At 32.5% G+C, this 18,530-nt stretch overlaps 1 protein-coding gene across 6 annotated transcripts in view; it reads right to left on the minus strand.

Moving 5' to 3' along the window:
• Positions 1-1,200: 1,200 nt before the first annotated feature.
• FBXW7 (F-box and WD repeat domain containing 7) overlaps positions 1,201-18,530 on the minus strand; it is a 263,511-nt gene continuing 246,181 nt past the window's right edge. For all 6 annotated transcript variants that reach the window (XM_037830821.1, XM_037830823.1, XM_037830820.1 and 3 more), the window contains 8 exons: positions 16,672-16,806; positions 11,713-11,836; positions 10,475-10,611; positions 9,415-9,528; positions 7,973-8,154; positions 5,751-5,976; positions 4,089-4,299; positions 1,201-3,094 (listed from right to left, as the gene is read on the minus strand). In XM_037830821.1, the coding sequence (XP_037686749.1) occupies positions 2,826-3,094; positions 4,089-4,299; positions 5,751-5,976; positions 7,973-8,154; positions 9,415-9,528; positions 10,475-10,611; positions 11,713-11,836; positions 16,672-16,806 (1,398 nt within the window). In that variant the 3' untranslated portion in view covers positions 1,201-2,825. The remainder of the gene's footprint in view (positions 3,095-4,088; positions 4,300-5,750; positions 5,977-7,972; positions 8,155-9,414; positions 9,529-10,474; positions 10,612-11,712; positions 11,837-16,671; positions 16,807-18,530) is intronic.

Genomic DNA, 18,530 nt, shown 5'->3' on the forward strand with positions numbered 1-18,530 from the left:
CAATTCAGACTCATTAGTGGTAACAAACATAATAGCTCTGGTTCTTCCCCAGTTTACTCTAAAGAGGCCAGTGCTGTTCACCCCTGCTCTTCATAGCCTTGTGTCTTTTTGCCTTGTGTCTAACCATGTAGATTTTCCGTCTCTTCCTTGATCCTGTCACTTCTTCCTGCTATTTTAGTGTCAGTGATATGTTGTGGACTAATAAACCAAAAAATCAAACTTACTAAGGCAGTGGTTCTCAAACTTTAGTGTCCGTAACTCATCTGGTGAGCTAGTTTAAAATGCAGATTCTTGGGTCCCACTCCCAGATTTTCTGATCTGGTACACTGAGGGTGGGATAGGGGCCCAAAACTGCTGTCCAGTGAGTAAAGAACACACACTTTATAACTGTGAGAAATTTATTCTCTAAGTGGAGTTCATTTTCATCTAGGTCCTGGATAGTTGAGATTATTGGATATATACAGCCTGCTAATTGAGGAACTAAATATATTCAGAATTATACAATTTCAATAACAACTTTATTTTTTCACCTAAATTATAAAATATTAGATTTATTCAACAAAACAGCTACATTAGAGTCTAAAAGTAACATAAAAATAACTTACCCATGTTTTTCCCCCAAAAATCTTGTCAAAATTTTGGGTTTCTTTCTTCTTAAAGTGCAGCATATATATATGAAACATAGGTTTGAATCTTGGATCTGTGCTAGTTATCTGACTTCTGACAAATTATCCAGTCAGTCTGAGCCTCAGTTTTCCCCTCATCTTTAAATTGGAGATTACAGTACTTAATTTTCAGGAATGGTACTGTTAATAGAAATAATAATGTACAGAAAGTGCAGTGACTCAGTATGTGGTCAAAATTTTTAAAATGAACCTTTCAAAGGAATTCCAGTTGTAACTGTCATGTTTTGTGACTCTTTGAAGGCAAGAGATTTCATATTCATACACCTCAGTGTAATATACAGGAATAAGCTCAAGGGAGTATCCTCCTTTACAGTCTAAGGAGATAAATGGAATTTGCATTTCATAGCATATTATCCTTACTTTTAGCTATATAAAACAGGCATAGAAGTATTGATGTCTATGTCACACTAGATGGAATGCAAACCAACCAAGATTTTGCTATTTTAAATATCAGAGAGAGACTGTAAATATTTATAATGAAGTATTATTACCTTGGTGGAAGAAACAGGCATAGTAACATGAAAAAACACATTTTATTGCACTTAAGTTATAAGAAAATAAAATTTCTAAGTGAATCAAACCATAGACACAATCCCTTTAAAGGTTGTTTTCCTCCATCATGTCAGGTTGTTACATAACTAAAATTAACCAACTTGAATCTGATTGTTTTAAATCAGACTATAAATAAAACAAACAAAAAAAAATAAACAAGAGGAGGAAAAAAAAAGATCGCATAGGATACAGTGTTAAACCACTTTCACAGTTCAGCTTGAGTTGTGGCTCTTGGAGAATGAGGCAAACCATCTGACTTTTTCATTCATTTCGTTTGTTTGCATGTGATGCCTTTACTACAAAAACTGAATAGTTTCTGCTTTGTCAGTTACTCACAGCAATAAAACTGTAACAGTTGTTTTCCCAAATACTGTAGAACACTAAGACTAACCAGCAACTTTATTTTAATTTTGTGTTTTATATTTTTAAAAAATATTTTGTCAGTTTTATTATGTATGTTCATTCCATTCACCACAGCCCTCAAAAAGAAGTTTCTCCACAGAACAGGCGGTAATAGCTCTGTTCCAAGGAATGTGTTTTAATTTTTGCCCAGATAAAAGAAAATAAGCTTTGCACACACTCTCAATTCTTTACTTGCAGGCAAACTTCACTCTTTATTATCTGAAACTCTCCCATTCTCAGCCTCTTAGAGGCACAGATGGTTCAAGTTTCAGTGGCAAAAAGTCTTTTTTCTGTAACCAAACTAGAGCAAATTTGGAATTCAGTCTGGGACTAAAACGTCACAGCAGAAAAAAAATAAAAAAAAATAATTTGCTTTTTTCTTTCTTTCATTTAGCAGCATAAATAAGTTTGGCCACTGGGAGTACAGTACAGGGGCGGGACAACAATCCCATATTTGAAGACCTACTTCTAGCACCAGCATCAAGAATTAACTCCATCTCAGGACTCACAGAACCCAGGACAACTTGCCATCTTTGAGCAACATATGCACTGAAGAGTGTACATGGAAGCAACAGTAAATAGATTAACAGAGGCTAATACTGTGATTGATTGACATTGGCAATGGTTGGCAAAAAAAAAAAAAAGAAAGAAAAGAAAAAGCTTTTCATGATAACTGTACAAAAACAATTCACAGTAATTTTTTTTTAGCTTTCCACTCCAGAAAAATGACTTTTTGTTGCAGATGCTCTCTAATTAGAAAGTCAACCAGTATTTGTTTTGATGTTATTGCAGCTCCTTTCTAGATCTCAGTGGTAAAAGAACAGGCAAGCAGAATCGGTAACCATGTTTCAGCATTAACACTGCCCAATGACCACTGGAGAAGAAAATAAATAATTGCACCTGGTTTGATTTTGAAAGTGTCATTTTGCAAAGCTGCCCTCAGTCAAAAGTGAAGCCTTTTATGTGATGAGACAGCAGACGCCTCTCTTGTCAGTTACGGTTTGTCATCTCTTCCTCTTTTCCTTCTTAGTCTGTAGGTCTTTTCAATCTGTTGCCCCAAGCCAACATCCTGCACCACTGAGAACAAGGGAATTTTTTTTGTTTTTTGTTTTTTTGTTTTTTTGCAGGGGGAAGGGCAGGGAGTATATCATCTACACATTTGGACAAATTCACCTTTTCTGCTCTTCACTTCATGTCCACATCAAAGTCCAGCACCAGCAGCTTGGTTTCTTCAGTCCCATTCCGACTCCCAACTGCACACACGAGCTTTGTGTTCGAGGCTCTGATCCGCCACACAACTCCCCCACTCCCCCCACTCTCCAATGTGACTAGGTTTCGAATAAATTCACCCGTTTTCAAATCCCATAGTTTTACAGTTCCATCATCTGAGCTGGTAATTACAAAGTTCTTGTTGAACTGTAAACAGGTCACAGCACTCTGATGCTTGTTGGGACCTAGGCAAAACCAAAGGAATTTAATTACTGGTTAGAATTCATGATATGTGTTACTTAGATTGTAATTTGTAGACTCCTATATTAGGAATGCAATGAATGCAATATTTAAAAAGCTGCATATTTTCTGTGCACTTTAGGATCAGTATGGATGTAATAAAATCTGGTAGTTACTTATAACTGAAACATTAACTTTCTAGAGTTCTGTCTTCTTGGAGGCTTGGTTAGCTACCAGGCACACATTTTATTTTCTGGCGGTGTGATGATGTGGATATTACAGCTTTATGTATTCTGCTGATGGACAAATGAGCAAATGAGATCTATTATCCTATCTTTGAACTGACCAGTCAAAGGCAGAAGCAGAATAGGCACTATTCCCAAAACTCTGAGGAAGAGTCAAAACTAATGAGTAAAAAGCTGCAATGCTGCCCACCAGATTAGCCTCTATGAAAAAACACTGTCCAAGGGCTATGCTGTGCCTTATCTAACATTAGTGATTTTATGTGAGTTCTTTCTCTATTTTAGTGGGCACTGTTTTTGCTTCCCATGCTAGTTAAACAATTTGGTTAAGGGGCTAAATTGAAACCAAAACAATTTCTATCAGTTTAGAGATGCTTTTGCCTCTCCTTCCCTGTCAATAAGGTAGCCTTTCAATTTAAAATTGGGACAAATTCATAAGAAAATGATCACACAAAAAATAAAATGGGTAAGTTGTTCTGTGATATAGTCAAGCTCTTTCTCCACACTGTTCTTTAAGGTTAGGTAGTGAACTGTAAATGCAGGAAGTGATTGAACAATTTTATATAAAAAACAATTTAAAATACTTTCTCAAGGCTAGCCCAGTGTTTAAGGCAGACTGGAAATGCTCATAAATCTATCTTAAATAAGTCTTTTGTATAAGGTTCACTCTTTTAGTGTCACCGAGCTTCATATTTTTCTTCTGAATAACAGTATCACTTTTAATAAACACAACTAAAGGTGGGTAGCCAATACTTACCTTGCAATGTTTGTAAACACTGTCCTGTTTTGATATCCCAGATTTTAACTGTAGAATCTGCATTCCCCGAGACAAGAATATTGTCTTTGAGTTCCATTCCACTTGTTAATGACTGATGCCCTGTTAACGTGTGAATGCAATTCCCTGTCTCCACATCCCAAACTCGGATTGATGTATCAAGAGATCCACTCACCACGTGGATGCCATCAAACTACAACAGACACAGTTCATTAGGAAAAAGTATGAATATTCGTGACATCAATTCTTGCCTTAAGCCTAAAGGAGGGAGGGGCATGGGAAACAGGTGATGCCAGGAACAAAAAGAGGAACTGAGATAAAGCAACAACAAGGTAATCATGCAACCTTATGGTGTATATTGTCAGAAAATTTTATCAGAAACACTTCATTTTTCATGCCCAGTAGCTTCAAACTAGCTGCAGAAGCAACTTAAAAAGCAGCTAAGGTATGAAAAGTGGTTAGAGGTACTTTTCATGAGGTTCAAAAGTAAATTACAGTAAAAATTATATGTAAAATAAGTTTCATTTATAAGAACCTAATGATAATTAGGAAATGTGCCAACAGATGATTAATTACATCTGGAATTAAAAATGGCATTTTGGTAACAAAAGCAGTCCACATAGCATCTATACTCCAGCTTCCCAGCTATATCAAAAGTTAATAAATATCTATCAACTCCCAGAAGTTATATGATAATGTTGCTACCTCTATTCTCAACATAATGGTTTATTTAAATGTGAATACTGTATTCATTAAAATTCTGAGTACATCACAAGACATAGGAACAGTTGTGGCCAATTCCCTCCTCATCATCCCTTGTCTAATTTAATGAACACCTTTACTATATGTCAATAGTTCCATGACATGGACAGTTTTCCATCAATTAAGTAATAAATACCCTACCAGAAGAACTGGGATTACATACTAATTTGCTGATCACTAAAGGGCAGTGACTGGTAAATAAAACTATATAAGAAATAGGAAATATTTTTTAATTGAAAATACTGCTTTTCAGAAAGTAAAACAAGACTCATTTTCCTAAAGTTTTTATTAATCTAGTTATTTATCTCAAACTATGGTAACCTATGCGAGAATATCAGGCTCAAATGAAAACAAAAAAATTAGTCAAATTTACTTCTTTATGACTACAGGTCAATGACACTCAGATGGTAGAGAAGCTTTATGCAAAAGGACTCCAATTCCACTTTGAATGGGGATGGAATCACAATTACATGGATCATCAACCTTCAGTTATCATGCCAAAGAGCCAGTTTTTGGTCAAATTAATCCTTTTCTAAGGAGTTCATTAAAATCCAGGTTACTCTCCTGTGAGACTATCTAGCCATTAACTTATATAGCAAAACTAAGGGTCCCAAAGTCTCAGGTTCCAAGACAAATATTTGTATTTTAGAGGGAAAAATGGCACAGAAAAACTGAAACCATTACATCATAAATTATTTTTAAAATAATTTTGAAATGCATTCTTCATGCTAATTTTAAAGTATATATAAACAGTAGAATAATCTGTTTCATCTTTTTTGGACTGTTTTGGGTCAGCAATTTGACAGTGATTATCTGAGTAAAACAATCATATATGATTCATCAGTAGAGCATCTAAGGGAAGGGAGAGATACAATTTCTTACCTGTAATGAATAGACTCTATTAGTATGCCCCTGCAACGTGTGTAGACAAGTCTCAGTCTCTGGATCCCACACCTTCACCATAAAATCATATGCTCCACTAACAACCCTCCTGCCATCATATTGAACACAGCGGACTGCTGCTACATGACCCATCAAAACATGTAAACACTGGCCTGTCTCAATATCCCAAACCCTAAGAGTGGCATCTCGAGAACCGCTAACAACTCTGTGGAGGGGGAAACAGAAAAAAATGCATTAGAATTTGTAATAGCATGAGAAAATGTGTTATATGAAGTCAGTGGTTTCAAACATTTTTTTTCCTTTCTTAAGCAGGAACACCTGTTTTCAAAAGAAATCCTATGTAAAATCTTGATATATATAAACATATAAAATTGCAATTGCTCTTGTTGGAATGGGAAGTTTGGAAGCCCAGAATTTTCCCTGTTTGGTTCTCCCACCTACAAGGGATCCAGTAACACATCTTGGGGTTCTGTGGAACAGAGTCTGAAAACTACCCTACTGCATTTTTCTTTTTTTTAAAGCCGGCTCTAAATATATATCATGAGATCTTGATTTTAGAAATAAAATGCTAATGTAGGCATATACATAAAATGTTAATGGGAGAATTCTGGATGGTAGTAGTTTGAATAATTTAAATTTTCTTCTTTTTGCTTTCTGTCATTTTCTAAAATTTCAATTATGAACACATATTCCCCCTTAGATTAGGTAAAATGTTCAATAAAGGTTATTCAGTAACACAAATCAGAATTTGGAATTTAAATAGCTAAAGATGGCTTTATACCATATATCCCAATAAAATTAACCAGTTTTAAAAATGTCCTCAAAGGCTGCATATTCTTATAAGGCTTATGTTTATAAATATTCAATAGGTTATGGTAACATTAAGATATATAGATTAAAAAAAAATACACATAGAAGCAAATCCCTTAAAAATGTGGCCCATCATTATGAATGTTATACTCTTCTAAAGACCAGAGCAACACAAATATTGCAATCATTACAAGGCAGAACTGAAAAGTCAGGTATCCTTATGTTATTTTTAAGACATAAAGAAAGGCCATAGTTCCCACATTTCTGAGACTAGGTAACTGAAGCATTAAGAGATTTAAGTCAGAACTTAATGAAAACTGGAATACAAGGTCTCTTGATAGTATCCCCCAAATTATAACATTAGAGTACATTGTTTAAAGTAGACTCAAATTACAAACAAAAACGTATTTCACACTTACAAATATCTATTGTGAAATTTGCTTAATATTTCTTTATAAAGAAGATGATATGGACCACATTAAAGACAAGACTGTGGTGGATTCACTGTAAGGACCCTAACAAAGAGACCATTTTTGAAAGTATACTGGGTTTGAATCACTGTTACAGGAGGTGTTGTGAAGGACTAAAAACATGGGCAACAAACACAGTCCCTACCCTTAAGGTGCTCTGTGTGTGTGTTCAAATGAAGTAGAAATCACATTTGCTTATTGGGGTAACACCATGAAGACATGTCAAGAGAAGAAAGAAAAAAAGGGCTTTACAAAAAGAGATAAAAACAACAGCAAAAGCACTGAGTAAAAAGATAAGCAGTTTGGCTGAAACCACTTTGAAAACTGGACTGAGGATTTTGTACTTAATGTGGTAGACAACAGAAGGTCTCCAAATGGTACCGAGCAGGAGAGTGTTATGGTCATGATTATGGGGAGGTTTCTCTGTCAGCTGTGTAAAAAGGTTAGAGCACCAAGTTTGAAAGCTATGTCAATAGTCAAGGCTATGATGCACTGGGTGTAGGATGGCGGGTAATTAAAGAGTCAGAGGCTTGAAGACTGAATGACTGAATTTGTCCCACTCACAGAAATTTGAATACATTAAAAAAAAAAGATTTTTATTTGACGATGATGAGCCATCAAACACACAGAATAATCAAGTGAAGGTGTCATTAAAGATTAGGAAGTAGAGGGTTTTAAGGAAAGATGGACAATTTTATCAAATGAGGAAGAAAACTTAAAGAAAACTCCCAATTTTAAGCCAATATTCTTCTGCTCTCCCAATATAGAAACATCTGAAGTCTATTATTTTAGTAAGAGGACATTATCATTCTCTCCCTATTAGACACAGTAAATATTATAAAAGATGAATTCTACACAGAGAGGTCTCAAATTCACAAGCAGCAGAGGAAGAAGTCTCAACCATGACGGATCTTCTCTTACCTTTTTTCATGGAGATGCATACAACGTACAGTGGAAGTATGCCCATATAAAGTGTGTATACATTCTCCAGTCTCTGCATTCCACACTTTGAGAGTCCGATCTGTAGATCCACTAATGATAATATTATCTCTCATCTGTGATGACCACACTCCACCTGTGTGTCCCACTAATGTTCTCAGACACTAGAAGAACACTTAAGATGATTACTTTTGGGTAGGAAGGAAAGCGACTTATTAACATTTTAATAGCTCATTAAAATATGGAGTAAAGTTATTTACTCAACTGGATTGCTTGGCACATCAGAAAAAAATTTGGACATCAATATAACATGATCCCATCACTATTTATTGCTTTCCTTATTCGGTAGCATTACATAATTAAACATACACACATAATTGAGGAACAAGTACGTAGAAAGCAAACACTTCTCACTAAAGGATCATAGCCCCAGCTTGGCCTCTTGGATGAAAGAATATTAAAGCTGCAACTTGTTTTCTTCCATGGGAATAGATTCAGAGAAAGAACGACAACAGTGTTGGGTGTGGCTTCATACCACATTTCCTCTGAATCTACCCCAAGGCAGTGGTTAGGAGGCAGCCAAATTACTTCTAGACAAGTAAAGACAGACATCAAAACCCTGAAGTCAATCCAAAACTAATATTACACCATAGAAATATGAAGCTGCTTTTAAAATTTTAACATCTGACTTGGAATATTTAGAAGATTCTGGCCCAAGAAGCTACATGCTAAAAGACTTTTTAAAAAGTGGACTTGTTTTCACACTCTCTTCTATTATATTTTAGGTGGCCAATTATTTAATTCACAGATATATTATGCATCAGACAGATAAAAACAAGTAATCAATAAAGATAATTAAGATATAATATTGTATGCAGTCAAGCTGATTGCTTGGACTACTTTTTTCTTCAAATTCCTATTTAAATACCCAAGTCTGCTTAACTTCCATCACATACAAGTTTGAGATAAACCTAAGATGATTTATTCAGCTTCCAAACTATAGGAAGCTTATCAACAAAGCAATTTACCAGGAAATCCAAATATCTCTCAATCATCTTTGTGAAAAAGTTTAAAAAGTAATAAAGCAGAATCCTTGATGGTTAATAAAGACGGGACAAATTAAACCAAGAAGATAAAGTATACTGTTAAAACTTAATAGTTAAGTCACAAGGATAGACAAACTATTCAAATGAAGAAGAAACCAATGACATCCCTATCATGATTATCATTATCATTTTCCTCATGATTATCTTCATCCAAAGTGACTTTCATAAATATGGGAAAAGACTAAATTAGAAACTCTGATATTTGCTACCAAAATAAGCTAGGGTCAAAAATGAATTTTTCTTTTCTCTCACTGGTCTATCCTTGCAAAGAAATACACAAAATGGTGATTTTCTGAGGTTTAAAAGAAATAAACTTACTTTGCCTGTGACTGCTGACCAAACTTTTAAAGTGTTGTCATCAGAACCACTAACTATTCGGTTACCGCAAAACTGTAAGCATGTGATCACATGATCATCATGTCCTTTCAGCACCTACAAGACAGAGGTACAGATCAAAAATATGTTATTAAATTATGGTGAGATTAAATTTAATTACCGGTGAAAATAAAAATGAAGCCATAAACAGGAATAGTATTTTTTAGTCTATTTCTAGAACTGAAATTTACATAAAATATGAAGCATATTTACATAATATAAAGCATCATCCTTTAATAACTCAGTTATTAAACATTTTATTGTTTCCAAATTCTATTACGTATATTTGAAACATCAATTTTAAATTATACTGAGTCAAGACTTCATAAAGATGGTTCAAAGAGAAATGCATTTTTAATCATATATTTTATCTGTTTAAACCAAAAGAATATGCATTAATCTTTGTAATTTTGCCACACAAAAACAAAAGAAAGTGCTAACTAGAAAGAAAAGAGTAATAATTCTTACAGCTTTTCAACACAATACAAGAAAACATATCATATTAATATGAGTGTTTTCCCAAATTGTTTTTTTAATTGTAAAAATATATCTAATAATTTTGAACATTTTTACCATTATTTATATATTTGAAATGTTAAGACAGAAGGAACCAGAATTGTGCTTAAATTTATAAAAATAAAACACAAAACATGAACACGTCTCAAAAAATCATGTTGTAACCAGGTAGTCAGAGGAGGCAGCAAATTCTTAGAATTTGTTTGGTGCAATAAAATTCAACAGGTTGTTCAGAGATGTTTACTCATTTAAGATAGACAGACATTCAATTTAACATGTCTTTTATTCAAATACAATTAGTTTTTAGTTATAGAAATTAGAAATAGAGGAATATTGTCAGTTGCACTTTCAGTTATTTTAAAATATATTGTTTTCTTTTTACAGGCTATAGCTGTCAAGTTATAGGGCTTGCCAATAAGTGAAAACAGCACACTAAGTACTAACACTGATTAATGGTTTCTGTTACATTGTGCAAGAATTCAGCTACCTTAGGAGATTTGAGTTCTCCTCGCCTCCAGTTAGTATCAATTCTGTGCTGTCTGATGTATGCACTTTTCCACGGACTGTGTATGAAACCTGGTTTTATTACTTTTCTTCTCTTGATGTGCAATGGTTCATCAATTCCTGAGGTTTAAAAGAGTTAAAAGAGTACAATTACCTTCACCAGTAATAAAGATTAAACATTTTTATCTCATTTTCCTCTATGCTCAAAATTACAGAAATGTAAGACATGTTCCAATACTAATACTGTTATTATAAAACAAGAATGTAAAGTTTACAATCTGTCTGGCACTCTGATTTTCCTCCATGTTTTTGTATTCACTGTTTCATTTCTTAAAATGATCCTATGAAATTTATTAAACTCATTTTATGTATATAGTAACTTGAGAAGAGAAGGTTTCACTGATTAGTCCAAACCACTGACAGGGCAGAGGCTGAATTACAAACCAAGTATCCTGGATCTTCACTTCAAAGCTTACTAATCTGGACTAACCATCAACATTCTCCTACTTGCTATAAGATACAGGGACTACCTATAGAGTAACTGTTTCATGCTCTCTGATTCTCTCTCAAAAATTTTGCTCATCAGAGACAAATAATATTTAAAAATTTTTTTTTTTCCAAAAAATCATATTTTTTCCAATTGCCTGCTGGGAAAAACATGCCATCCCTTTAATGAGTAGATGATAGCTACTCCTCTATTGTGATAGGGTTTTTTTTAAACAGATTTCAAGAACATAAATTCCATGACAGCTGGAAAATGGCAGTCCACAAATATATCCCCAGAATTTAAGAATGTCTAGCTCATAGAAGGTATTCAATCAATATTTGTGGAAGGAATGAATAAAATATTGAATTTTTGAGTATTTAAATGATAATATAGTTTTGGGTTTCGTTTAAATCTTTCTTGACTTTTTCACTATTTATTAATTATAATTGAGAAACAAATCAGTTATATTTGCTATTAGTTATAGTGCTTGTTAAAGGTGTTAGCTGCAAGATTTGGCTCATCTGAACATGTGGAATAACCTGTGGATTTTATATAAGTAGTTGAATGTAAATGAAGATCCATTTTTGGTTCTTTGATAGGCTGCCAAAGAACCAATTCTCTGCTACTTTATTTACTTGTACATATTCTTATTTTTATTTTTCCTATTTTTCTTCAGAATCATTTCATGCTTGTTCAAAGCACAAACATTTACTGTATGTGATTTTGAACATTACCCTCTTCTTTGCATTTCTCTCTCCAAAGAAGGTTGTCTTCAGCCAAAATTCTCCAGTAGCGACATGTCTGAGCTGCTTGTAGCAGATCTTTGGGTTCGAGGAACGAAAGCACATAAAGTGCCAGCTATAAAAAAGAAAAAGGCACAGTATTTCCATATTTTTCAAAAACCATATAAATAATAGAACCTCTACATTCTAATTTTTAAAACTGTAAAACATAGTTTTTTCTTAATATTTAATCTAAAAAATATATATACCAGTTTCTGACAATGTGATTGGGAAAGCCATACGGAGCACACTCCCCCTTGTCCAGTGTATGGATGGATGAGTAGAAAAATGGGGGCAAAAAAAACCAACCAACCAAACAAACAAACAAAAAAACACCGAGTGTTCTTTTTACTTTAATTGTTCTTTTTCACTTTAATTTTTATTCTTCTTATTTTTGCGTGTGTGGTGATGAAAATGTTCAAAAATTAATTTTGGTGATGAACGCACAACTATCTAATAGTACTGTGAACAACTGAATGTACACTTTGTATGACTGCATGGTATGTGAATATATCTCAATAAAAAATCGAGTTAAAAAATATATATATACCAGTTTCCAAAAAAAATCACCCTATTGGTTTTTATGAATTTCATTCCCCTAATTCCTTATCTCTTCAAGGCATACTTATTAAATGTCTGTTTCTGCTCTGTGAGCCTCAAACTCAGGAATTCTTCCAATTTTTTTTTTTTTACTCCTAATGGTATGTTGTTTGTTTTAGGTTGTTTAAATTTCATGTCTGCTTTCCCTCCCCAACTACACTGTAAGTTCACTGAAGAGAGGACTTAAAAGCTTGCCTAATAGCCTAAATGATAAGAGATGAGACTTCCACAATTTTATGTGGTGTGAGTTCAGATCATTTCTGATAGTTAGATACCATAATTAATAGTTCTTCAACAAATCAAGTGTTTATTTTCACAATGATGAACTCTTCAAATATTTACATCCTTGACTGTGAATGACAAAAGGGAACAATTATTAAACCATTCCACACACATATAAAAGTAATTGGATTCTAATTACATTGCTTAAGGGGATTTTCCTGATGGGCTAGATAGATTTATTTGAACTAGCTGTTTGATATACTGTTCATCTAAAAATTTTGCTTCCAATAACTACTAACTATCAATTTTTCGAGTGTATAAAGTCAATTCACATAAATAAAGGAAAAGGAAAAAGAAGAGAAAGAGAAATGATAGCTTCTGAGTATGCTATAAAATTTATGTAAAGAAAGAAAGCAATCAAGTTGAGCTTTCATATAAAGTAAATTACAAGAATTAAAACAAACTATCATTTAAATGCCCAAGGATCATAATGGGACAAAAAGTATAATTTGTATATATAGTTTGTCATTCATCATATATTTTTTGAGCACATTCTATATACAAAGTAATCCAACCAGCCAGTATTCAATTTACTATTACTATTGATTAGTGACAGGGAAACACTTTTTGTGGAATGTTATTTTTGGTCTATCAGAGAAGACCATTTAGTATCATGTATAGAAAGTGAGACATTTAAAATAAAAATGCATAGGTGTATTCAACAATAAATGTATACCTGTGTAGTACATACATATATATACATGCATACATCTCAACATTGTACTTTTTAATGCATAGTCTATAAGCCACTTAATTTTAAAATTATTAATCAAAGTCTGGGCAAGTTTGCTTAGTGTCAGTACAATAATGTAATATTACCATATTATTAATCTTCTATGTGAAATCATAATTTCACACAGAAATTTCCAGACACAAAATTATAACTGTGGAAAAGAGATGCACTTAGTATTCAAGATATTTAGAATGGCTGTTAAAAAAAGTCTATTTTTAAAATTTTTTTGTTTTAGTAATCTGGCTGTGGTAGTAATCAGCTAATTCACAGAAACATTCACTAGATCTAAAAGCTAGGAAATAAATCAAGAACAGCTTATATTTCAAAGGCACATCCCAAAATCAACAGGCAAAATTTCCTTCATTCATATTGATTAAGAGTTCATCTAGTCCAGTGTACGCAGGCATTAAGGAGAAACGTAAAAAACAAAATCAATCAGGTGCTAAAGAAAGTTGAAGTGCTAACTCCATAAGTACCTGGTATACTTTCCTTTAAAGTAGCAAAGGCCCTAACTCAATTCATGAAATTCAACTTGTTACATGTTTGTCTATTTATATCTAGCCAGTTCCACAAAAATATGTAGGTAATACGGAAAATATACACTGCATAATAGAAAAATGTGAATAAAAAATTCAGAACCTGAAAAAATATAAATCAGAAAAGAAGATTTAAACCAGGGAAAAAGCAGAATATAAATATGCTGGAACAATTTCTTACATGGTATTTGAATTAAACCACAGCAATTAGTTTACATGATTCTTACTGTATATTATGGGGAAGTATACTGTTTCCTCAAAGGGAGCAAAGTTTTTCATGTAGGGCCTCTTATAGGGGACACAGAATGGCTACCGTCCTGAAATATCTCTGCAACAACCATAGGAGGGGTTATAGGTTTCCTGTAGCCAAGTCAAATGGTCTAATTATACAGTTTTCTATCTATCCATTTGGCTTAAAGATAAAAATCTAGATTTGTAATTCTTCCAAAGGACTACTTCTAGCAGACAGAAGCTCTTAAATTGAAATCTATTTCAGATAATTACCTTTCCCCTGCCCAAACCTGTAATTCCAATGTGAGATTTTCTCTAAAAACTATATAAAAGGCCACCACATTGCACTTAAATGGTATTCAAGACCTTCACAGAATTGTTATATTTCAGTGGATTGAAAAAAAAGAATACAGAAAATGATGACCAATTCCATATTAAGAACTTCAGGTTTTGTTCTAGATCACCTACTATATCACTATGCTTTTCTTAGTATTTACATAGAAAATTAAGGATAATTTTGTGAAACTAGTGAAACTAGTAAGATTTTCGTCAAGGTTTTTGAGATTAATAAGTAAATATTGGTAAAGAGCTCTGAGATCTGTTGAAAGGAACTATAAGAAAAATATTATGTACTTTGAAAGTTGTCATCTTTCTGTATATATGTTATACTTCAGAATAAGGTAATAACTGAAATGGTGGAATGGTGATCCATAACATTCTTTGAAATTTGCGCTCTACTTGTTAAATCGTACTTTGAAAGTTATCACTTTTCTGTATATATGTTATATTTCACAATAAAAAAATATTAGAAAGTCTATTCCTTTCATGAAGGTAATAATGTATTAAATAACGATAGTACTTAGTCTCAAATAAAATAATACTAATATCTTCAAAGACTTAGGTCTATACCATCATTTCCACATAAAGCATTTTTCAAAATATGAAACATTTTTTCTAGTAGTTGAAAATATAAGGAAAACATAGATTATATGCTAAGCCAGGGGTCATCTCTCATTCTCCTATCTAGCTACACTTCTTTTTTCTCAGGTAATCTTAAAAAGAATGCTTACACCAAGAAAATCTTTATTGCATTTATCTTGGTTATTGGTAATTTGTGCTTAGCTCTTAGATTCTCAAAAATTTTTTTCATGTTCTGATTCTAAATCACATTTTTGAGTGTTGAAGTCACCATGGAAATTAAAATAAAGCAAAAACCAAACCAAACCAAAAAACAAACCCCACCATTCTTGGAGATAAGAAGACAACTAGACTATGAGAAAATCTATATTTTAACAAAAAATTACTATCTTGTAAAATAAGATGGATATCAAGGGTAACTATGAACCATGTATTGAAGGTGAATAAATTCATTTTCAGTCAAATACCTATGAAAGTATTCCTATTATTAAAATTCTCTGGAAGCACTGGTAATCTTATGTCACTTTCAGAAGCCAAAACTATTCAAAGGGTTCAGTTTTAGAATCAGCCAGCAAGAATAAAAAAATTTGGGGGGAGAGTGTCATTTTTAACATTCACTTCAAAAGAAAAAACATTACAAGAAAAGGATGTTTTCTCCACTTTTTTTTTTTCTTCCTGGAGTTATACTTAAGTATCATACATTAAATATGATGAAACTATTTTATTCTTATCCTATGGGAAACTATATTTGGGACTATTTTTAATATCTTTGGATATTTAAAATGGTTATCTGAAAAAAGTGACTTTTTCTGTTTAAATTTGATGGTACAGTAGTATATAAGTATTTTCTTTTCTTTTGTATTCTTAACTGACATATAATCAGTGGCATATAAATGATAATGATTTTATTATCAATCTATCATAAAACAGTGTCAGTATACATAAAAATACAAAAATCAATGGGCATATGATTCTAAAAGAAATGCTATAAAAAATTGGTGTGGGAAATCTGAGTGTATGTATGTAAGTATATGTAATGGGGGCATGGAGGGAGTATGATTAATAGGAAAAGATATACATATGAAATTCCATGTATTTTTTAATGTTTACAATTATATTAAATTAATTAAAGTACCAGAGAACTACAATCCAATAGAATCATAAAACTACTAGTTTGGGATGGACTTAGAATAAACATACAATAAAATAGGAGGAAACATTTATTGCTGTTTTAATAAAATCAGAATTAAAAAAAAAAAAAAAACCACTAAAGGAATATACTAAGACAACTGGATTTGGGCTTTGAAAAACTTGGGGGAAAAATCTTGGTGAAGAAAAAATTCACATTAATGAAACACAACAGTTTGTTCTCAATATGTGGCTTATTATAGTTGTGGAAAGAAGTCACTCAGTTCATAAGCATACTTCAATCTGAGAATTACATTAAATCATGGCAGTTTGTCAATTTACAGCCCTCTTAACACTATTTAAGAGTGTTAAACTGTCAATACTGAATATCATAATAATTAGCATGAAAATGTTTAAAGGTGTTAGCTGATGAGTTATATATTCAAATAGCACCCAAAGAAGAATATAACCGATAATCCTTACCTCTTTAGGGAGTAAAGAAATGAAGTCTCGTTGAAACTGGGGTTCTATCACTTGCATCATATGTTTTACTTGTGTTGGTTCACAACTATCAATAAGTTCATCTAAAGCAAGCAATTTCTCTGGTCCACTCCAGCTCTAACAAAGAGGAATTAGACACGTTTATTATTTTAACAGATGTCCCAAATTATAAACTCATGAAGGAAAACCCATATCTATACACAACCATATTTGAACAAGGCAGAATTATATAAAAAGTGGCTACTTATAGTGAGATTGTTCTCCAGGAGGCAGTGAAGTGTAAATCATTTAGTCTCATGAAGTTTACTAACCACCTTTATTTTTCAAAGTGTTTAAAAAAAGTCATGGTTTTGACAAAAATATTTTGCATTGATTGAGTTATAATTGTATGTTCATCTATCACCAAGATTCTAGATGAAAAACCAAAATTTTATTCCAGAAACATCAATTTGAATTACTGAGTAAATAGGGAATTTTGAATAATGATTTTCCTTTCTCTACATTCTTTCTAATGGGCACCATAAAACTTGATGGTTTTAATAAGGCATTCATCTGAGAGTTAGGAGATTAGCAGCATCATTTAGAGAAAAATTAATGACTGGATATACCGCACATCTGACAAGAGTCTTCCACAAATTAAAAGGGTTTTGATTTGTTATGCAAAAATAATTTCAGATAAAAAACAGAAAATAATTGAAAACTAACTGATTTAGCAGTAAAATTAGAACATGAACAAAATCCAAAAGAGGGTAAGAAATAAAGCACTACATTATTAAAAAACAAAAATATAATTATACTTCAAAAATATGAGATCCTTTAAATGGCACTAGGGGATTATCAACAACAATAAAATATTTTTCTCAAATAGTGAGGAACACCTGCACAGAAAAGCTATGATTCTTAGAAGGGAAAATTAAAAAGCCATGTGAAGAATTTAAAATATCAGGATTTCTCCTTACAACATGATCACAGTAATCATGCAAAACATTTAAATAACCTCACAGTACTTAAGTGAAAGAACATCCTTGAGTAGACTTTTTGTTTCTGTAAATCTATGTTTATTTAAGTATCTTTGTGAATTATTATATCCATTTTGGAAATGTGTAAAGACAGACCAATCAATGAGGTTTGGAGCTAGAAAGACCTGGATTTTGACATTCATTTCTTGCTCAAATAAGAAAATCAGATTTTGCAACATGTCAAACAGATAACTGAAAACTGACATACACGGAGGATACAGGGAGCCTAATTCAGAATATTTAATTACCCCTTTGAGTCAAGAGTTAACTGCATCTGTTCTTTCTTATCATAAAGTGTCGATTATGGTAATACTATCAAACATTTCAATAGTATTTAACTATTGCCATAGTATTTGTCAAAAATGTTATGTCATTTAATCATCATAAAACCCCTGGAACTATCCCCATTTTACCACCAAAAATAAGGAAAACACAGGCTACAAAAAGTTGTGCCCTTTCCTTTAACATACACATACCCAAAACATTCACCTTGGGTACTCACCGTGCATCATTTTTCATCAGGATGAGGATTTATAATAGAAATTAAAATATACATATACATGTATATGCACATGCCTGACCAATTAAAGGCAGTTAATTTGAAGTTTAATTATTTTGACTGCTTTCCTTCACATAAATCCCCATATAATCCTGATTCAAAACTAACCTTTTTCACAAAACTTACATTGATCAACCTCCATTCACCTCTAACCATTTAGTATTGATAGAATAATATGTTGATCTTCTTTATTTACACTAATGAGTGATTCACAGACACTAGTATAAGGACATGCACATTTTGGGTGATGGGAAACTATGCTG

The sequence above is a fragment of the Choloepus didactylus genome, chromosome 3 (genome assembly GCF_015220235.1).
Source record: "Choloepus didactylus isolate mChoDid1 chromosome 3, mChoDid1.pri, whole genome shotgun sequence".
Lineage (NCBI taxonomy): Eukaryota > Metazoa > Chordata > Mammalia > Pilosa > Megalonychidae > Choloepus > Choloepus didactylus.